The following is a 20,725-nucleotide window of genomic DNA, read 5'->3' as shown; positions in this document are numbered from 1 at the left end:
TCATCAGAACTTCAAATTGACGAAGGGGATCAGAAAAATGATACTACTAGTCTTCTCAGTTTTAAAATGTTTAGCCCAGTTTGGAATAGAGTTTTTTCACAGGAATTTCGAAGGGGAATTCTTTATGTGTCATTAAAAAACATCGTGATGCTCCATGTGTCTCTGGAAAGTTCAACGGTCTTCAGTACCACCGTTCCAACTTTTTTTTGTGCCCTCCATGCCACTATCGTCAGTCTAGGCTCTAACACCGTCAAACTGCAGGTGTGAAAAATCGAAAATACCCTTAAGTTTAAATATGTCATTAATTTTTTTAAGCATCTTAACGACTTTAAATAAAAAAAACTCAAAACTAGAAAGTTGTAGATCTCGTCGAGGTCTATAATTTTTATATAAAAATTATCTTTGTTTAATTCCGTAAAAAAATATGATTTTTCTAAGTTGCTCGGTGCTCCCAAGAAACACACCACAGTACCACACGCCACAGGACTTAAGTGAGGAAAAATAAAAAAAATATTAATTAAGAAAAGAGAAATGTGCATTATGAAGTAAGAACAATCATATTTTAGAATAAAATTTAAATGCTACTGTAAGATAAGTATTTTTTTGAAACTGTAAGATAAGTATTTTAGGGCTGAGGGAGTTTTTTTTTTTTTAGGGAAGAGGGAGTATTATTATTAGAGATTGCGAGGTTGTTTTTTAAACCCTTGGGCCTTTGGCCTTGGCCACGGCCGCCGCTGCGTCCGTCTGGGACTCCGTGTGTTTGCCCGTTTGCCACCCTGTGGGCGGTGGCCGATGCTTCCCGATTTCAAATAGCTCTCTCGCTGTGCCTGTCCCAGCCTTGGACGCCTCCGCCAGACTGCGACGCCGCCGCGAATCGCCTCACGCAGGAAGCTCACGGTGGCAGCAGTGATGGAATCCCATCACGGCGGCGGCGGGAAGGCGCGGGACATGTTCTCGGTGTACCAGAACCCGTCCCTCACCCGGGCCCTAGACTCCCGCAGCGCCCGCCCCTCCGTCACAGTCCTCCTCGTCCTCGCGGTCTTACCCGTTGCTTCCGCCTCCTCCCTCCTCGCTCTCTCCTCCCGGTAAGCCCAAGCAGCATTAATACCCACCCATTCTCATATCTGCACCTAAACCCAATGTCATAACCATGCGTGTGTTCTCTTCTTGTGCCTTGTTGCTTTTCCAGGGAGGAGCAGCTCACCAAGCTCGCCGCCCGAGCCGGTATCTCTGTCCTTGCTGCTGGTAAGTTCGCCTATCTCTCTGCTGGTTTGGCGTTTGGGGAATCCCAAGCTTGGTGTGGTGGCACTGTGCTTTGCCCCGTTGCGCGTGAGGTGTTTGTGAAAATGCCAGTCACGCCTATCTTGGTTGCATTGCACATCAAGTGTTTGCAGAAACGCCATAGTTTGTCACACATCAATTTGTATACGAATCCCTATTTTTAGACTCATTTAATAGGTCTGGATATTTACAAATGATGAAGTGTGAACAGTGAGCTTTTGTTGTGCACTTGTGCTAGAGGTGCATCAGCCAACATTAACCTGTTTCGGTCTTTCAGTTTTTGTCTTTAGGTTGGTGGAGGCAGCACTTGGTCTTGTTGCGCTTTTCACACTGTTGGGGTTCTTCAGGGCACTGATGTTATACAATGGGAAGAAGGCACTGGCCAAGGACGACAAGGTTGTGTTGTCTGAACGCCAACTGGGGCTTCTTGGGTTAAAGATGGCGGGTTCAGAAGGAGGTGGGATAGGTGAGCAAACCAAAAGGCCTCCCAAGAACAAGCCATCAACACCATCGGAGCCAATTGTGCCTATTAGGAGGTCTTCGTTCAGCTATACACCATCTCGGCCTTCGGGGCAATCTAGGATTGGTTCCAGCCATTTGAGCCCTGGTGGTGAGAGACTGACCACGACATTGCCAATGTCACCCTCCACACCGTTGCAGAAGCATGTCTCTTCTCCTTCAACTCCATGGTCAAGGAAAAGCTCAGGCAGTGCCAAGGGCATACGGACAGAGGCAATGCTGGACCAGTTCTTGGCTGGCTTGGATGTAAATATTGACAAAATCACGGATCCAGAGACTAAGACCACAACACCTCCAGCAACCATTACAAGCTTTGGTGTTGCTACCCCTGTTTCAATTACCACATCAACCACCCCTTCTGGTGCTGCAAGGAGCACACCTCTGAGACCTGTGAGGATGTCTCCTGGCTCCCATCAGAAATACAGCACGCCACCAAAAAAGGGTGAGGGTGAACTTCCATCTCCAATGTCCTTAGAGCAAGCAGTGGAGGCCTTTGACAACTTGGGTGTATATCCTGAGATTGAGCAGTGGAGAGATAGTCTCAGGCAATGGTTTTCTTCAGTTGTGATGAACCCACTTGTCCAAAAAATCAAAACAAGCCATACTCAGGTGCAGATTTCTAGGATTCTTTTTACATGAACCTATATCTCTATGCATTTTTTATTGGTTATCTTTCTTTTTAATATTCCTTTCATGTGCACTCTAGGTTAAGCAAACAACAGCTACTGTTGGGGCTTCGGTTACTGTTAGCCAAGTTGGAAGCGATCTGCCAAGCACAACACCACCAGTTTCCTTGTCTCCTCTTGGTGGGACTAAAGATTGGCAACCGACTGTCACGGTAGATGAGGATGGGATCCTTAACCAATTACGCTCTGCACTCCTACATTCTCGAGATGCCCCTGTTGGTGAGTTCCTGACTTCCTGATGTGGTTTAACGGTTTTTGTGTTTTCATGTGTTCCCATCAATACACGTAACAAGGGTTTTTGTGCTGTGGTTGAAGTTGACCTACTTCTTAAAGTTTAGCTTAGATTTTCTTTAGTTGTTAGTCATTATTTTCTATGTGCAGCGCAAACTTTTGGCAGTCCACAACAGCCACAACGGAATCCCCTCCTTCCTGCTATTCAAGCATGTATTGATGCAATTACAGAGCATCAGAGGCTCAACTCTCTGATGAAGGGAGAGCTGATAAAAGGCTTATTGCCACAGAGTAGTGTCCGTGCTGATTACACTGTCCAGAGAGTTCAAGGTGAATATATGGATTTCGCCTTTTCTCAAAGTAGCCAACTGCAGAGCCTTTTGTTGAATTAGTGCTGGTATAACTTGTGTGCTTCTATCTCAATGCAGAACTTGCTGAAGGAACATGCTTGAAGAATTATGATTACATGGGTCATGGAAATGGCTATGGTAAATCAGAAAAGAAATGGACCACCGAGCTACCTACTGACTCGCACCTTCTTTTGTACCTGTTTGCTGCTTTCCTTGAACATCCGAAATGGATGCTTCATGTTGACCCTACCTCGTACTCTGGTGCCCAGTCCAGCAAAAATCCCTTATTTCTGGGAGTTCTTCCACCAAAAGAGAGGTTTCCAGAAAAGTATGTTGCTCTGATATCAGGTGTTCCGGCAGTTATCCACCCAGGGGCCCTTATACTGGCTGTGAGCAAGCAGAATCCTCCAATTTTTGCTCTATACTGGGACAAGAAGCAGCAATTTTCTCTTCAGGTGATTTTTTATGTGCAATTCTTCTTCTATCATGGTTGTACTATTCCTTTTCCTCCGTTCAGAGTCATTCATTTCAGCATGGATTGCTGTTGAGGAAATGCTATTTTGTTTTAATAAGATACACGATCTAGGAATTTAAGGAAAGACTAGAAAACCTCGGGCGCGCTGCGCCGCCTTGGGCTAGCCCAGTTGAGAACTTTTGAGTAGTATTGGCAATACAACATACCTTCAAACATGTTCCCTGCACATGCTATTATAACATGGTTAGATTGGCCACCAATCTCATGAACTTTTTTGTCCATTGAATTGAATTTTGGAGCTCTTAGTTCCCATAACGATAACTCAGCCTTATTTACACTTCACAATATGGACTATGGTGTACATGTTAAATTAATGTGTTACTCGTAAACTATTAGGCAGCCATGAAATGAAGTCCATCTTCACAATTTGTTTGATGCAATAGTAGAATCACACTCAATCGCTAGATACAAATATTCTATTCTTGACCAATGCATATGGTAATGAAAGTTGCACTTGGTGAATGTATAATTGCATATGACTAATGTATATGTTTGCTGTTGGTCATGAGGTTGCAATTGATGGAACCCTGATTTGTAGTTATGGTACAGTAGCTTGTCAATATAGTAATCTTCATGTTCTTCTATTTCTGCATGTAGTAATCCTCTTCTATTTCTCTCAACAACGAAGGTTTTGTGGCTTTGGTTCAGACCTTCGTAAAGAAATATTTCAGCTAGATCAAACTCAATCGCTAGAAGAGCCCTGTGAAACAAAAGATGAGTTAACAATTATACAAAGGAATAAGGAAAAGTGTGGCAAGGACATGTAAAGTCTTTATTTCTAGAACCCATAAAAATCAGAACATGTAGTCATGTTGACTATTGCGAGTGAGTAACATAAAAATCTGAACATGAGTGGCCTTCCATGGATAGATTTGCACAGACACATTGGACTGTAAATCCTTTGCAGATGAGATAAAATTGTCCATGGGAGAATGGAGTCGGGCGAAGACATTAACTCAATTTAAAGTAAACCTTCTCTATTCTCATATAGGGCCATAGGGAACCGATCTACACTAGAACATTACCAAAGTGGCCCAGGAAATCGTCGCTGCAATTCCCTGTCTGTTAGCTTGTTCTTGCTACTGCACTGTCCTTGTTGGTCATTCAAGCTGCTCTGCACCCTGGGCTGCTTCGGGCTGTTGCCAGGCCTGGAAGTGATATCAGATATGGATGTACCTCGACAGAAAGTAGCAGGAAACAATGTAAACTACATGCATGCCCAATACCTGTTGTTAAAAGTAGTGGTTCATCCTTGAGCTGCAATTCAGAGAAGATGAATATGTAATTTCTGCATTTTCATATTCGCAATCTAAGACAATGAGCACATGAATTATTAGAAAAGCAAAAGTGAACTAATAGTACATTAACACCTCTTCCTTGTTTGAAACAAATTCTTTTGACTCAAACATACAGAGAACACACCCGTAGGCCTTGTTTGGATGCATGTGTATCCACTCCAATCCACAAGTGTTGGAGTGGAATGGAATGGAATTTAGTTTAATTCCTCCAATCCACTTCAACACATGTGGATTGAGATGAATACATGCGCATCCAAACAAGGCCTTAACTGGTAGATATATAAAATGTTACCTGGTAATTAAGGATAGGGGAACTGAAAAATCATGAGAATGTATAAACACGGAGACATAAATGCAAGCACTGGTGGCTAATATGGATATTTCACGAAGTCAAGAACAATTCTGGACACTTGTAATATTGGAGTTTGGATGTAACACTATATTTATAGGGAATCTGAAATTCAGGAATCAACAAACATAAAGGATGGCAGGACCAGCATCTAAACTAACTAAACCACACTATAATTTAAGCTTTAGTGAATTCTAAGGTCAGCTAAAAATATCTCTGGGACTTGATGTGTATTGCATTAGTTAACTTGCAAAGGAAATTTCAAGTGCAGGCTGCTGCTAATCGGAGTAGGAGAGCTGTCAAAACCATGAATTAAGAGCTAAGAGAACTCTAGGATTCACCTAAAGAATGAGAAATTAATTTAAGGCCTCTGTATCTATTATATTAGAACTGTGAAAATTCAGATAGGAGAAAGTAAAATTGGTCTAATGTGGGATAATGAGAGGTAACTTAACTTTATTGGAGCAATCTTACTTAGGTTTAGATTTATTGGAACAATTTTGATAGACACATAGGCAGATTGATTAATTTGATATCTAGTTATCTACACTCACCAGTGCATATGGCAAAGATACTGAATAGAAGCAGCGTGCAGCAGACCTCAGCTGCTTGCCTCTTGTTGGTTATGGCCTATTGATGTGGGCACACGGCCGTCCCCAAACAGCTGCTAGCAGCGGCACCGCGTGCTACTGCTGCAGTCTTTCAAGTAGAGGAAATGCACAAAGTGGTCCACAACAACGCGGCACGACATTCCATTGAGTGGGTCGTGGGAACGCGAAGCATGGCACGCTGTGCCGCAGCCAGGGCGCTCGTGCCTGCAGCCTCATGCTGTGGAGATGCTCTCATCCTCACCATCCTCCTACTTGCGTGTGCAGGAAGGGGGCGAGCAGCTGGCATCGCCGCGGGTGCATCGACGTGCATGTCCGCCAAACGGCTGTCGATCACCCGTGCGCTAGGCGCCCCAAGGAGGAGGAAGGCGATGCAGTCTTACTGTCGTTGACTCGTTGGGGATGTGGGAAAGGGAGACGAGGTAGTAGCACTGGTGAAGCCGAGTGGGGAGACTCTTGCGCCTCGAGGAAGACGCACTCGGGGCGAAGGGTTCGGCGAAGCCTAGCTGTCGTGCCTGCTTTTGGATGGCCGGATTTGGATCGAACGGTCCAGAAAATACAGACGACGTGGCCATATTAACTGGCCGAGGCTTTTTCCTGTGAATTCGTGTTAAAGGGACGGGAGAAACTAACACAGAAGAAAGGTAGAAAATGGGTAGTTTTGTTTGCTTGAGGAGTTGAGGTAGGACTTGAATGAAGCTACGTCAAGTTATCATCTTATAACTCAAATGTGGTTGGGAATAGATGGACATATTTTTGGAGGTAGTACCTCTTGTTCATCTACCGTTTACTATGAATATGATGATTTATCAGTATGGAAACTTGAGCGGCTGATAGCCTCATTTGAGAAGTACGTGCTTGCGTCGATTAAACTGTTAACGTGACATTAGCCAATTATATTTGTTCTCTCAATAGGTCCTTCGCTTTTGTTGCTATATATGTGTTACCTATGTGGATTCTTAATTCATTACCCCAGTTGAATTTGTTCACATCATTTTTGTACCTAACCGAGAGACTATGTTCTCTAGAGCATCGACTGTTAAGCATTAACACCAAATCTTTCGTGAAAATAAGTCTTAACACTATACATCTATGTTTTCACTTTCCAGGGAAGAACAGCTCTGTGGGATGCCATTCTACTTTTATGCCACCAAATAAACGTTGGGTGTGGCGGTGTGGTTAGAGGAATCCATATTGGCTCGTCCGCCTTGAACCTCCAGTCAGTTATAGATTCAGATTCAGAAAGCTGAAAGTTGGTTTGGTAGTCTTGAGGGGATAAACTGTGACCAGCTAGTTTACTGGTGTTAATGTTGTAATTAACACTAGCATGCTTGGAATTGACATAGCTTTATTTAGCTGTAATATGGCCTGATGGAGGGGGGCGTCTGAATGTTATGCCCAAGTTGTACCTTAGATTTGTAACAATCTGATTTGCTTAACCCCCATTCTCTGATTTAGATCCTTTATTAATGTACCTATACATTTTTGTAATTTTTCCAGTAATTTACTTACTGCAGTATCGTTTTGATCTGTTCATCAATTTCACTCGTTATTTAACATACTAATCATTAACAGTAATATTACTCATGAATACGAGGATCCTAATATTCACCCTTATTTGAGGCTACAATCCTGATTGGCCCCCCGAAAGTAGCATGTTAACAACAAAACAAATGGGTCCCGGTCCTCTGAGACTACGGGTTTTGGTATTATAGATAGGAGATTTGTTACTATGCTTGGAAGGAACCACTGGTTCTTCCGTATGGAATTATTTGCAGCCGTCGATCATAAAAAAATTAACTATTTGTAATAAAGGATACTTTTAGTAATTGTACACTCAGGTTATAAACTTGATTGACCTCTTCTTCCATTGTCGCAGGTAGTCGCTGCTGGCCGGCTGCCCAGGACTCGCCGTCGCGCCTGCCTGTGAGGGTCCGCCGCCGCCGGCTTGCAGCCTTGCAGGTGATTTCGCACGCCCTGCTGCAGGGTCTCGCCGCTAACGGGAGGAGCAGCAGCGATTTCCCATTCCAATTCCATTGTTCCCATTCCGGAGAGTAGCCATTGTTAGTTGATCTCCACCAATAGGCCTTGGTCCTTGGATCTACGCTATGATCGGGGGGGGGGGGGGGGGGCGTCTAATCCTGATATGATTGGTGAGCCTCTGTCGCACAGCACTATAAAAGATAGGTGGGGATCATGGCTCTAACTATGAGGTTGACCTGAGCCGCCGTAACCACTGACAGAGAAACACTAATCCGATCTCAAGAAGAGTGCTGCCAGCGACGGGAAGCTCCATCGACTCCGTCGTCGCCTCTGCATCGTCTCCACCACGCTGGACGCCACCGCACCGAGCTCCCTCAACACCGGCGTCCACGAGGCTGCGGCGCAACTGCGCCAGGGCGAACTAGAGGAACTCTAAGTAAGATGCTTACCCTGATGTACGTTTAAGAGGTACACTGTCTATAACAATGGTACCAGAGACAAGGTTGCCAGTGTGTAGATCTAGTATGGGGTAAAGCATTGAAAAGAAATCAAAGAAAGAACAAGGATTCGATCCGTTTCGGATTGAAACACTAACCCTAACCGGGTAAAAGAAAATAGAAAAGAGACTGGGAGGGTGGCGGGCGTCACTGACTGCCGGTCACCACCGCCACCGAGCCAGGGGAAAGGTGTCGCACCGCCGTCTTCGCCGGCGCACGGCAAGAAAAGAACATCGGTGTTCAGATCTGAGAAGAGAATAGAAAGGGGTCTCGGCACTTCGAGTCAAACCCTAACCCTAACCCCAAACCCAAATCGGTTCAACTCTGAAAAGAAAAGAAAGAAGATCCAAAAGAGAAGGGGAAGGGACTAGAAACGATTAGAAAAGGAAAGAATGAATTAGATCCTTTCGGATCTGAGCAGACAGAAGGGGTTCCCTAACCCTAACCCTAATTGGGTGAAGCAAAGAACAAAAGAAGAGGGATTCGGCCTAGAAGAGAATCAAAGTCGAACCCTAAACCCATGAAGAACCTCTAGGGAAGGAGAACAGTGGGTTGGATTCCGAACCCTAACCCTAGATCTAAACCCCAATCCCCAACACCGGTTCGGATAAGAGAAGAAGAATCCAAATTCAAAAGAAGAAGGGGACGGGGAAGAAGAGGAAAGGCACCTACCTCGCCGTGCGTCGGGCTAACCCTTCACCGGCGCGGGAGAAGAAGGCCGAGCCGAGGGAGCTGTTTCGCCCGGGCTCGGCCAAGGGGGCGCTGCGGCCAGGCCGCTCGACGGTGGCGCGCTCACCCGCTGGGGAGCACGCACGTCGGCGAGGGGGCCGGCGACGGCGCCATGGCTGCCCGCTCCACCGTTTTGCTAGCTTGGTTGCGCTCTGTCGCTCACGGGGCTAAGAAAGAGAAAGGAAGAGGAGGAAGGGGAGCCGAACTTGGTCCGATGGCAGTCTTCCTCACCGGCGCCGATAGCCACCATGGCCACCATCGCTGTCGCCGCTGTCGCCGCTCGGTAAGAGAGAGTGGAAGGGGAGCAGAGTGAAAGATACTAGGGCTTTGGGAGGCAGGCCGACCGTGGGTGGGGTTTTGTTCTCCCTATCCACGTGCACGACCATCCGACCAGAACGAACGACACAGATCAACCGGGCCAGAATTAGGCCCAAGCGGGCGCGAGCGGGAGGCCGCTGAAAGGTCCTTGTGTGGTTTTGGTAATTGAGTGACAACCCTAGGTGGACTAATTGTGTTTATGTGAGATACACAGGTGATTAGTCCACAAGTATATGTGTGTGAGCAACATATGCCGTGAAGGTAAAAATGGTTTGGAGATGTTGCAAAGCTCACACATGTGATGATGAAGGAGCTTATTGCACATGAGACATGACATTGAGTCATGTGATCAAGGTGAAGAAGATCAAGATAAGACTTGGCTTGATGGACCGGTTGCAAGCGTGAAGGACAAGTCGGAGGCTTTGGAGTGATGGACCGCGTGGCGGTGAAGTTTGAGTAAGACTTGGCGCCGATGGACGAAGGCAACGGTAAAAAGCAAGTGAAGTCAAGATCGATGAACCAATATGATCACGTGATGATATGAAGTGGATCATATCATTGTTGATCGTGTTTGTGCATGTGTTGCATCGACATTGGAGGAGATGAAATGGAATGCGCAAGGCAAAGGTATAACCTAGAGTATTTCATTTCATCGGTCATAGGTGTGTAGAGAAGTTTATGACCAGATTTAGGATAGATGTCTGTACTATTAAGAGGGGCAAATTTATTTGCATATCGGTCATCTAGTGCCACTCGAGTGATCTAACTTTGCATTGTTGCTAGGATTGAGTGGCGTGGCAAGTTGAGTGGCTAATCCTTTGAAAAATGATTGTGAAAATGCTAACACACATACACATAGTGGTATACACTTGGTGGTGTTGGCACATTTATAAAGGAGATGAAGTTGGAGTTGATGTGGATCAACTCGGTGATGGAACGGAGGTGAGAAGGGTTCGAAACTCCATCGGTAGAGTGTTCGCCCATAGAGTGCGGACAGTCCGATGGTGCCACCGGTGCTCTATATAAAAAAGACAGGGTCTCATAGAGTGCACCGGATGCTGGTCACGCAGTGACCGAACGCTGGAGTCCTGCGTCTGGTCAGTGGCAACAGAGCGCACGTAGGCATCAGTCTTCGACCAGACGCTGGCGCTGAAAGTGACCGGACGCTGGCAGGGTGCGTTTGGTCAGGCTGACGTACGGTGACGTAGACAATGAAGAAAAGTTGGACAAGGACCGGACGCCGATGCTGCGTCCGATCATGACCGACCGGACACGTCCAGTCGCGACTAGAACCTTACTGGAAACGACCAGACGTTGGGGTTCTGCATCTGGTCACTTTGAGCCGCTACGTCCAGTCATCTCATGACCGTTGAGATCAAGTGACTGAGGTTGAACAGAGGCGACACGTGGCGAGCATCCGTTGACCGGACGCTGAGGTCCAACGTCCGGTCGATATGATCGGCGCGTTCGGTCAACCTAAAAACACCCAGTGAAGGGGTAACGACTAGTTTAGCCTGTGGGGCTATAAATAGAAGGGGGTCTCGGCCATGGCTGGTGTTGAGCACCTCGGGGGACTTTGTGTCTATGCTTGAGAGTGCTTGGGAGCCCTCAATCTCACATATGCTTAATAGTGATCATCCGATTGTGTGAGAGAGTGATTCTAGTGCAATTGCATCGTGAGGTTGCATCGAGTGGCACTAAGTGATCAAGTTGTAAGCCAGTGGTGCTTGTTACTCTTGGAGGTTGCCACCTCCTAGGTGGCTTGGTGGTGGTCTCCATTGAAGCCCGCAAGAAGCTTGTGCGATGCTCCGGAGAAGAGCTTTGTGAGGAGCATTGTGCTTGCCCCATGGGAGCCACGAAGAGCAACTCTAGTAAAGCTTGTCATTGAGCTACCATCACTTTTCGGGTAGGTTATTACGGTGCCCGACGTGCGGGCTTGGCGGGTGATGCCAATTAGCCACCGAACCACCAAGTGAGCGGTCGACACAATGGGGACTAGCGTGTTGGCAAGCACATGAACCTCGGGAGAAAAATCATCGTGTCAACCTTGTTCTTCCCATTGGTTTGCAATCCCCTTTCACAAGCTTGTATTTATATTTTATATACATTGTGCTTGTATAGTTGCTCTTGTAATTAGTTAGCTTGTGTAGCTTACTAGTTACCTTCTTGCTTGTGTAGCATAGAAGTAGCTTCCTTACGTGGTTAATTTGGTTTGTGTAACCTTGTTAGTCACATTACTTAGTTTGTGTAGCTAAGAAATTACGCTCTCTAATTTGGCATTGGTTACCTTGTTATTGAGCATTGCTAGTGAGCTTAGGTGGCTTTGTGCTTTTGCTTACTAGCTTGTGTAGGAGCTCCCTTGTTCCTTGAAGTACTAGTGGCATAGGTTTGTGTGACTTTGCTTCTAGAATTGGTTAGGTGAGCTCTAGCTAGCTCGACACCTTTGTTGCTTAATTAGTATCTTTGGAAGGCGCTAGAGAACATAAATAAAGGGGTGTAGTCTTGGCTAGACAGATAGTTTTAATTCCGCACTTATTTTAGTTAGCCGACGTGATTAATTTTAGAAAAGACTATTCACCCCCCTCTAGTCCGTCATCTCGACCTCACAAGTGGTATCAGAGCTAGGTCTCTCATTTGTGGTCTTCACCGACCCGAGAGGATGGCGTCTAGTGGGCTAGATGTTTGTGAAACACACATTTTTGATGGCACAAACTTTGCACTTTAGAAAAATCACATGCTTGATCATTTTTATGCAAAGGGACCTAAGTTTTGGTGGATTGTCACTAGTGGTCTCACTCATGTCTTGGATCATAGAAATATCACCAAATCTCAAAGAGTTATCTATAAACTTGATGCACATGCTTGTTGTTTTCTAATGGATGCTTTGAGTTTTGATTTGATGAAACAAGTAAACTACATGGGAACCGCTCGTGAGATATGGGAGTCCATCAAGCACACCTTCGGTGATTCCTCCACATGGGATGATGGCAAATTTAAGGAGGATGAGCCCAAGAAGGAGGCGCATGAGTGTGTCAAGCATGATCACAATTTGGTGATTGTGAAAGATTGCTCCACCTCATGGTCAAGTGATGATGATGATGATCGATTCACTACAAGTTCACTTGACAAGGTTGATGATGATGTCACAAGTGTTGCACATGAAGATTCTACCTCAAGCACACTTGGTGGTGATCTTGATGATGTTGGTTCATGCTCAAGCCATGATGATGATGCTACTATAAGCTCTCCTACTATACCACATTGTTTTATGTCACAAGGTGACACCAAGGTATCAAATAATAATATGGTTGATCATGTTGATTCATATGATGAGCTTGTTAGTAGACTTGCTAGCATGACTGTGTCTTTAGAAAATGAGAAAGCTAAAACAATAAAATTAGAAAATGAAAACTCATTTTTAAAGAACTCCTGTGAAGAACATAAGAAATTACTTGATGCTTTTAAATCTTCACATGATGAGCTAAAATTAAACCATGAGACACTACTTGCATCTAATGAAGAATTATTAGAACAACATGCTTCTCTTAATAAAGTATTTACAAAGAAGTTTAAAAATAATGAGAGCTTATCACATGGATCAAATGATAAATTGCAAAATATTGCTAACCCTTGTGATGTAGACAAGAAGCATGTATCCACCTCTTGTGATGATTTATTAGATATGTCATGCTCTTCATAATTAGATGCTTGTTCTACTTCTATGTCTTGTGAGACTAACCTTTTGAAGGAGAACAATGAGCTCAATGAACAAGTGAAGAAATTGAACAATAAGTTAGAGAGGTGCTATAACTCTCAAGTCACCTTTGAGCATATGTTAAAGACTCAAAGAAACTTTGGTGACAAGAGTGGCGTCGGCTTCAAGACTAACAAAGTCAATTATCAAGAAAGCCGCAATGACATAAGTAGCATTGGCTTCAACAAGAACAAGATCAAGGATAAAAGATGGGGCAAAAGAAGATATGAAAGAGAGATGAAGAAGCAAGAACAAGAGAAGCTCTCTCATTTCATGTGCTTCAAGTGCCATGAAGTGGGACATCTTGCAAATGGTTGCCCCAATGAAGAAAAGCTCAAGTTGAAGAAAGAAGAAGAGAGGCTAAGGTATGTTAAGTGCTTCAAGTGCTGCACTTGGGGTCATCTTACCTCAATGTGCTCAACCAAGCAATTGGTGAAGCAACTAGAAGAGCCTCAACCAAAGCCACAAATTGAGCAAGAGAAGACACCCCAAGAGCAAATCAAGATCAACCATGAAGATTGTGGTGATTTAATGATAAAGAAGAAGAAAATTAGAAGGGGTGGAAAAGCAAGAGAAAGAGCAATGCGTCCAAGGATGAATCAAGATGCAAAGCAAGTGAGCAAGAACGAAGAAGAGAAAATGGAGAAGATTGCTCACATGAGATGCTATAGTTGTGACACATTGGGCCACCTAGCTTCGGGTTGTCCAAACAAGCTTGAGAAGAAGGCTCAAGCAAACAAGGAGAAGCAAGGCAATGAGAAGCACAACATGAGCAAGGAAGAAAAGGCTCAAGCAAAGTGAAAGTGCTACTCATACCGGGAAAAGGGACACATGGCACATTCATGTCCCCTAGGTAACACCCCTAAGCCTATTTTAATTAATGATGATTCTATGCTTAGGAAGGATGGTAATGGTACCTCTATAGTTGCTATTGCAAAACATCCCGTTATTCATACTAATGCTATGCATAAGTATGTTGCACCTAACTTGAGAGGACCCAAAGTTGTTTGGGTACCATCAAAAAGTGAATGATTATTTGTAGGTACCATCGGCATTGGAGGTTTAGTTCAAATGATATTCATCTTGTTGATCATGTAGTTGAGCCAAGTATTGCTAAGTGATGATCATTCTCCTAATGCCATGACAAATTGAGTGAAATCCAAATGTGCTACAACATACAAGTGTCAAATTTAAGTTGTTGGTGATTCATTGGATATATTTGATGGTTTACAAATAATTAAGTTGAAGCTTGCAAGTTGGATGATCATGAGCCAACCAAGGTATATCGCTTATTGATCATTTCATTTAGGTGCATATGAGTTGATTAAAATGGACAAATATGCAAAGTTGCTTGCTATAAGTTGATTGATTGGATAATTGATTAATAATCAAGGTTGGATTGATTTGTGTTGGATAAATTCATGAGATGACTTTTAGTAAGTGGTTTGAATGGATATATGTCTTATGGAAGTATTTAAACAAGTTAGTTTTAAGTTTGATTCACATTTGATGAAGTATAGCTCAAGTGATTGAAATCTGTCCTATATTGCAAAATATGAGCTAGCTGTGATTATAGCCATGTTTGAGTGATCAAAACTTATTGGATTGGCATAAAAATTGGTGTTCATGCTCTAGACTTATGGTATGAGATGCTATAGAAATTTTATGAAAATTAGATAAGAAATGCTTCGGTTTTGGAGTGGATCTTGTCAGCTATAGTGCAATAGTTTTCAGCATGTAGCAGTGGTGGAAGAATTAAAATCTGGTAGTAATATAGAAGTCAAATGAAGCTCAAATTTTTACATCTGTTAGATAACTTAGTAATGCACACCTCCACCAAATTTTGTGATATTTAGATTTGTACTTTGGGAAATATGCTTATTTCTTTGAAGGGTACAGAATATGTCAGAAAAATAACAAATGTTGGATTGATCTAGAGTCACTTTGATTGAAAGGACCTCAAGTTGGAAACATATTTACAAGTGGTTGAGGTACCTAAGTTTGGTTTTGAGATGATCTAGAAGCATGACAAGCAAAGAGTAGTAGGACATTTGATTGTGGAGTGTATTTTGCACACTTTTGGTACTCAAGATGAAGATCAAGATCAAACTCAAGTTGAAGATGAAGTTTAAGTTCTAGATATGATTAGAGATCATTTGGTAGAAAGAAAATGACTTAAACAAGTAGAAAGAAAAGGACTTAAAGAAGGAATCAATATTACTTATCAAGTTAAGTCTATCACTTGGATCAATCAATCAAGCTATTTCAAGTGAGTATCAAGAATGGTTCTTTGGAAAGAGGTCACTTCTCCCTAGTGTAGAGGCTTACCGCCTATGTGTAGGTAAACCAAGTGTGGTATTTGGAAGGCTAACATGGAAGTGGTGATCCGAGGGACATTTGAGATGCTTAGTTGAAGTAATCAAAAGGGTTGATCAAGAAAAGTAAGCAACACCCAAAAGAAAGCTAGTCATGATATTTCAAGTGGTATTCCAAATAGTTCTCTCATGCAAGCAAAGATCAAAAGATGAAGCAAGCCAACCACAACAAGAAAGTGCACTTGAACATAAGTGGTATTCATTTCATATGGGTGAAGAATAGAATTCAAAATGGTATCTATTGGTCTTCACCAAGCTTATAATTGGACTTCACATTGCTATTGAAGTAATGAATTGGAATCTATGTGACTATTCTCTACTCCAACATAGCAAAGGTATCATTGTTATGTGCATGATCATTTCATCCTTTACTAGTATGCGGTTAGTGCATATAGTTCATACTTTATAGGATCATGCATAACAAATGAAACGTTTAAATTCATAGCCTACCACTATTGCTTGAATGATTAAATGATCTAGTGGTTAGTATATGAATTTGTTCATGAGCTAAGTAAACCCAAGTACTTAATTTAATTTGGATTACCAACAAGTGACAAGTACAACATTGGCATGATAACCCTTGTAAGAGGTGTGAAGAAGCTTGTCATTGGTTCAAACCAAACTTGGAAGCTTAGGCAAATCAAATTAGTTCAAGTCAACCATAGAAGCTTATGATAATAATAAGAGTACAAGCACAAGACAACAATGCAAATGGATATCTAGTTTGTTTGTTTCAAATGGTATCTAGACTCAAGTATTTCATCAAGAATTCATAAGTGATGTCTAGATCAACTCACAAGTGATATCCTATAAGTGGTACTCATATAGATAGCAAAGGTTCAAGAAATGGTTTTTATTGATAAATCCAACAAGTGGTTCCATACTAGAAGATTCTTTCAAGTGATATCACATCTGCACATAATATCAATCATGCAAGACAATGGTTCCACAAGTGATCCTCAACTTTAAGTGATCATCAAATGAAGAATGTATCTCTCACCTACAAGAGCTCAAGTGTATCAAATGGATGACCCATGCTATCACATAGGGGGAGGTGTCACACAAATTGATATCAAGATCAAAGATTCTATGTGTGGTATCTCAAGAAGCCCTACACAAAATATAAGTAGTACAAGTTACAAGTAGTATCTACAAGTGGTGTCATTCCAACAATCAAGTGATGTCCATAAAAAATGTAAGATTCAAGCCTCAACCATCTACCCCAAAATGCATACCTTTGCATCAATGAGAAGCACATCTTTTATGGAAATTGATGATAAAGGGGGAGAGATTGTAGAAGATATGAAAGCTTTGAGATTAAGATTGTACAAGGGGGAGAGATAAGATATGAAAGCTCAAAGAAGTAGAGGTAGGATATGGATATGGAGAAAGAGGGAGCAACATTGAAGAAAAGAGATGGATCAAAATTCTTGGACAAGAGAAGCACACAAATAGGAGGAGCAAGCTCATGAACTTTGATTGATTGCATTTGTTATGTGCATATTCACGTGCTTGCTTGTATTGCATAAGTTCTTAAATTCAATATGTATGCTTGTATGATGTATGCTAGTTGTAGAATTTGATTGATGAAATGAAAACTAGCATGTATAGGATGATAGCTAGACACTTGGTATGCTTTTCAAGTAATGCTAGTACCTTGGTTTTAATGTTGATCTCATGAGGTATCTAGTGATTTTGTTTCCAAGTGATATCTAGCTAACCATGGTGCTAAGGATAAACTTAAAGGTGCAATTTTGATTGGTATCATGCTTCAAAGGTTTACTCTATACATCTTAGCATCATTTAGTAGTAATTACTCTCCCACAATTTCAATCTATGTATATGTGCGAGCTTCAAAACAAATACTCTAGCACAAATATAGGGGGAGCTAATACTATCACTTCGGGTTTATGGTACTTGTCCAAAATCATTTACACATGGTAAAATTGCTTGGGCAAACAACATAAATCCAAAAGAGTTTAATTTCCATATCTTTGTAGAGTTGTCATCAATTACCAAAAAGAGGGAGATTGCATGGTCCTTGTGTGGTTTTAGTAATTGAGTGACAACCCTAGGTGGACTAACTGTGTTTATGTGAGATACACAGGTGATTAGTCCACAAGTACATGTGTGTGAGCAACATATGCCATGAAGGTGAAAATGGTTTGGAGATGTTGCAAAGCTCACACATGTGATGATGAAGGAGGTTATTGCACATGAGACATGACATTGAGTCATGTGATCAAGGTGAAGAAGATCAAGACAAGACTTGGCTTGATGGACCGGTTGCAAGCGTGAAGGATAAGTCGGAGGCTTTGGAGCGATGGACCACGTGGCGGTGAAGCTTGAGCAAGACTTGGCGTCGATGGACGAAGGCAATGGTGAAAAACAAGTGAAGTCAAGATCGATGAACCAATATAATCACGTGATGATATGAAGTGGATCATATCATTATTGATCGTGTTGGTGCTTGTGTTGCATCAACATTGGAGGAGATGGAATGGAATGCATAAGGCAAAGGTATAACCTAGGGTATTTCATTTCACCGGTCATAGGTGTGTAGAGAAGTTTGTGACCGGGTTTAGGATATATGGCCGTACTATCAAGAGGGGCAAACTTGTTTATATATCGGTCATCTAGTGCCACTCGAGTGATCTAACTTTGCATCATCGCTAGGATTGAGTGGCGTGGCAAGTTGAGTGGCTAATCCTTTGAAAAATGATTGTGAAAATGCTAACACACATACACATAGTGGTGTACATTTGGTGGTGTTGGCATATTTATAAAGAAGATGAAGTTAGAGTTGATGTGGATCAACTCGGCGATGGAACAGAGGCGAGAAGGGTTCGAAACTCCACCGGTGGAGTGTCTGCCCATAGAGTGTGGACAGTCTGATGGTGTCACAGGCGCCCTATACAGAAAAGACAGGGTCTCACAGAGTACACTAGATGCTGGTGACACAGTGACAGACGTTAGGGTCCTACGTCCGGTCAGTGGCAGCAGAGCGCGCGTAGGCATCGGTCTTGAAAGTGCATCTAGCCCTTTAGTGGGTTTTGGATGATTGAATGATAACGTGATTAAAGGACTAACCCGTTTGCTAAGTGTGAACAGGTAATAGGTTATCTCACAGGCACTTAATGAAAGCCAAAATGATGTGTTGTTGTATAAACAATCTAGTTCAAGCACAAGACAACAATGCAAATGGAATTCATGTGAAGGCTTATTTCTTGTGGGATTTCCATGTACTATGTGAAAGCAAGCTCGTGATTATTAGTTAATGAGACATGAGGGATTGCATATGGAATGGTCTCATATTTGAAGCTTGCTAAATAAAAATGAAAAAGATAACAATACATATGAATGGATGATTCAACAACAAGATGTGACTTGATGGCTTGAGATGGTGAAGATAGCAAGGAAAGGCTTCGAGGTACTAAGCAAGGGTGAAGGGCAAGCGATGGCTTGGTGGCCGAAGAACCTAGCTAGGGTGAAGAAGAAAGTACTTGCATTTAGTTGAGGTACTAATCAAGCTAAGATGGTCATATTGATGTGAAGAATCAAATCTATAATGAAGTATTTGATGGAAGTGACTTGATACATTTGGGATTATTCAAACTTGATGAATGGAATCAAGTCACATGCTCAAGATGGCTATGCTCAAGTGAAAAGATCAACATCAACATGTTAGCACCCTTACTTGATGAAGATTGGAAGGGACGGCATCAATTCAAAAAGAACAACTCAAGTGGTACAAATTCATATTCCCGTTTATCTTGAGTTTAATAGGTATGCCGTACTATTAAGAGGGATGCATCATGTTGATAGATAATGTTTCATAAGTGCTCAAGCCAACCCATGTGAGTTTTGAGAATTTGAGCGACAAAAGAGCTAACTGATTCGTTGCTGGTCTGGCAATACCGGACGTGTCCGGTATTCATACCGGACGTGTCCGGTATTTGTCCAGCAGATGTAAAACTGTTGTTCTCGGGTTGGTTCGTCGGGAGTTCCGACATAGGTCGAGAGTTCCAACGGTCGGGAGTCCCGGCATGGGTCGGGAGTTCCGACGTATCGCACTTCGACCGACTTGGAGGGTTCACTGTCCTGGTCATACCGGACGTGTCCGGTATGGATGACCAGAAGCCAACGGCTAGTTTTCAAAAGCCGTGAGGGTCGGGAGTTCCAACATATGTCGGGAGTTCCGACACCTCACTAACTTTAACTCAGTTACATGTTTTTCAAAATTACTGTGGGTCGGGGGTTTCGACTTGAGTCAGGACTTCCGACGGTCGGAAGTCCCGGCGTTCTTCGGGAGTTCCGACGCCTCACACCTTCACTGTAACTTAGTTACCGTTGGCGCAGTATGAGTCATACCGGACGTGTCCGGTATTGCAACGGCTATAAAACGGCTAGTTTTTCAAGGGGGCTATAAATACCCCCAAGCCTCCACCTTTGGAGGCTGCTGATTCTGCTGAGATAGACACACGTTTTTGAGCCTTGCCAACTCTCCTAAACCCTCTCTTAGTGAGTGTGTGATCCAAATTGCAAAATCAATTTGTGGGTTAAGAGAGAATTTGAAAAAGAGAGCAAGCCACCACTTGAGCACTTGTGCATATTGTCAATCTCGTGATTCGCATTTGTTACTCTTGGACTCTTCGGTCCTAGACGGCTAGGCGTCGCCAGAGAGCAACCGAGAGATTGTGGTTGTGAAAGGATCAAGATGCCCAAGAGGGGGGGTGAATTGGGCTAATTCGAAATTCTCTTGCAATAAACAAATCCTACGGATAGCCCAATTAACCCCTTGTGCCTAGAAAAGTGTTTCTATCAAACTAATGCACAACGAACTCACCACCTATGTTCCAACCTTACTCAAGCAAGCAATTCTATGGATGTAAAACAAGTATTGAATTGCTTAAAGTAAATACTCAAAGTAAGTGCTCAAAGTAAATAGGGAGAGAAGGGAACGCGGCGATGTTTTGCCGAGGTATCGAAGAGTCGCCACTCTCCACTAGTCCTCGTTGGAGCACCCGCGCAAGGGTGTAGCTCCCCCTTGATCCGCGCAAGGATCAAGTGCTCTTTACGGGTTGATTCTTCGACACTCCGTCGCGGCGAATCACCCAAAGCCGCTCACAACTTTGAGTTGGGTCACCCACAAGCTCCGCCGGGTGAACACCAAACTCCCAAACACCACCAAGCCGTCTAGGTGATGGCGATC

At 43.1% G+C, this 20,725-nt stretch overlaps 1 protein-coding gene across 1 annotated transcript; it reads left to right on the top strand.

Moving 5' to 3' along the window:
* Window positions 1-746: 746 nt before the first annotated feature.
* On the top strand, window positions 747-7,351 carry LOC136500915 (uncharacterized). The gene is made up of 7 exons (XM_066496388.1): window positions 747-1,085; window positions 1,190-1,245; window positions 1,559-2,409; window positions 2,507-2,705; window positions 2,868-3,047; window positions 3,146-3,522; window positions 6,967-7,351. The coding sequence occupies exons 1-7, from the start codon at window positions 910-912 to the stop codon at window positions 7,105-7,107; spliced, it is 1,980 nt and encodes a 659-aa protein (XP_066352485.1). The 5' UTR covers window positions 747-909; the 3' UTR covers window positions 7,108-7,351.
* Window positions 7,352-20,725: the final 13,374 nt, after the last annotated feature.

Source organism: Miscanthus floridulus, chromosome 1 (genome assembly GCF_019320115.1).
Source record: "Miscanthus floridulus cultivar M001 chromosome 1, ASM1932011v1, whole genome shotgun sequence".
Classification (NCBI taxonomy): Eukaryota; Viridiplantae; Streptophyta; class Magnoliopsida; order Poales; family Poaceae; genus Miscanthus; species Miscanthus floridulus.
The sequence above is the reverse complement of the archived record's forward strand: the minus strand, read 5'-3'. Positions and strand labels throughout refer to the sequence as shown.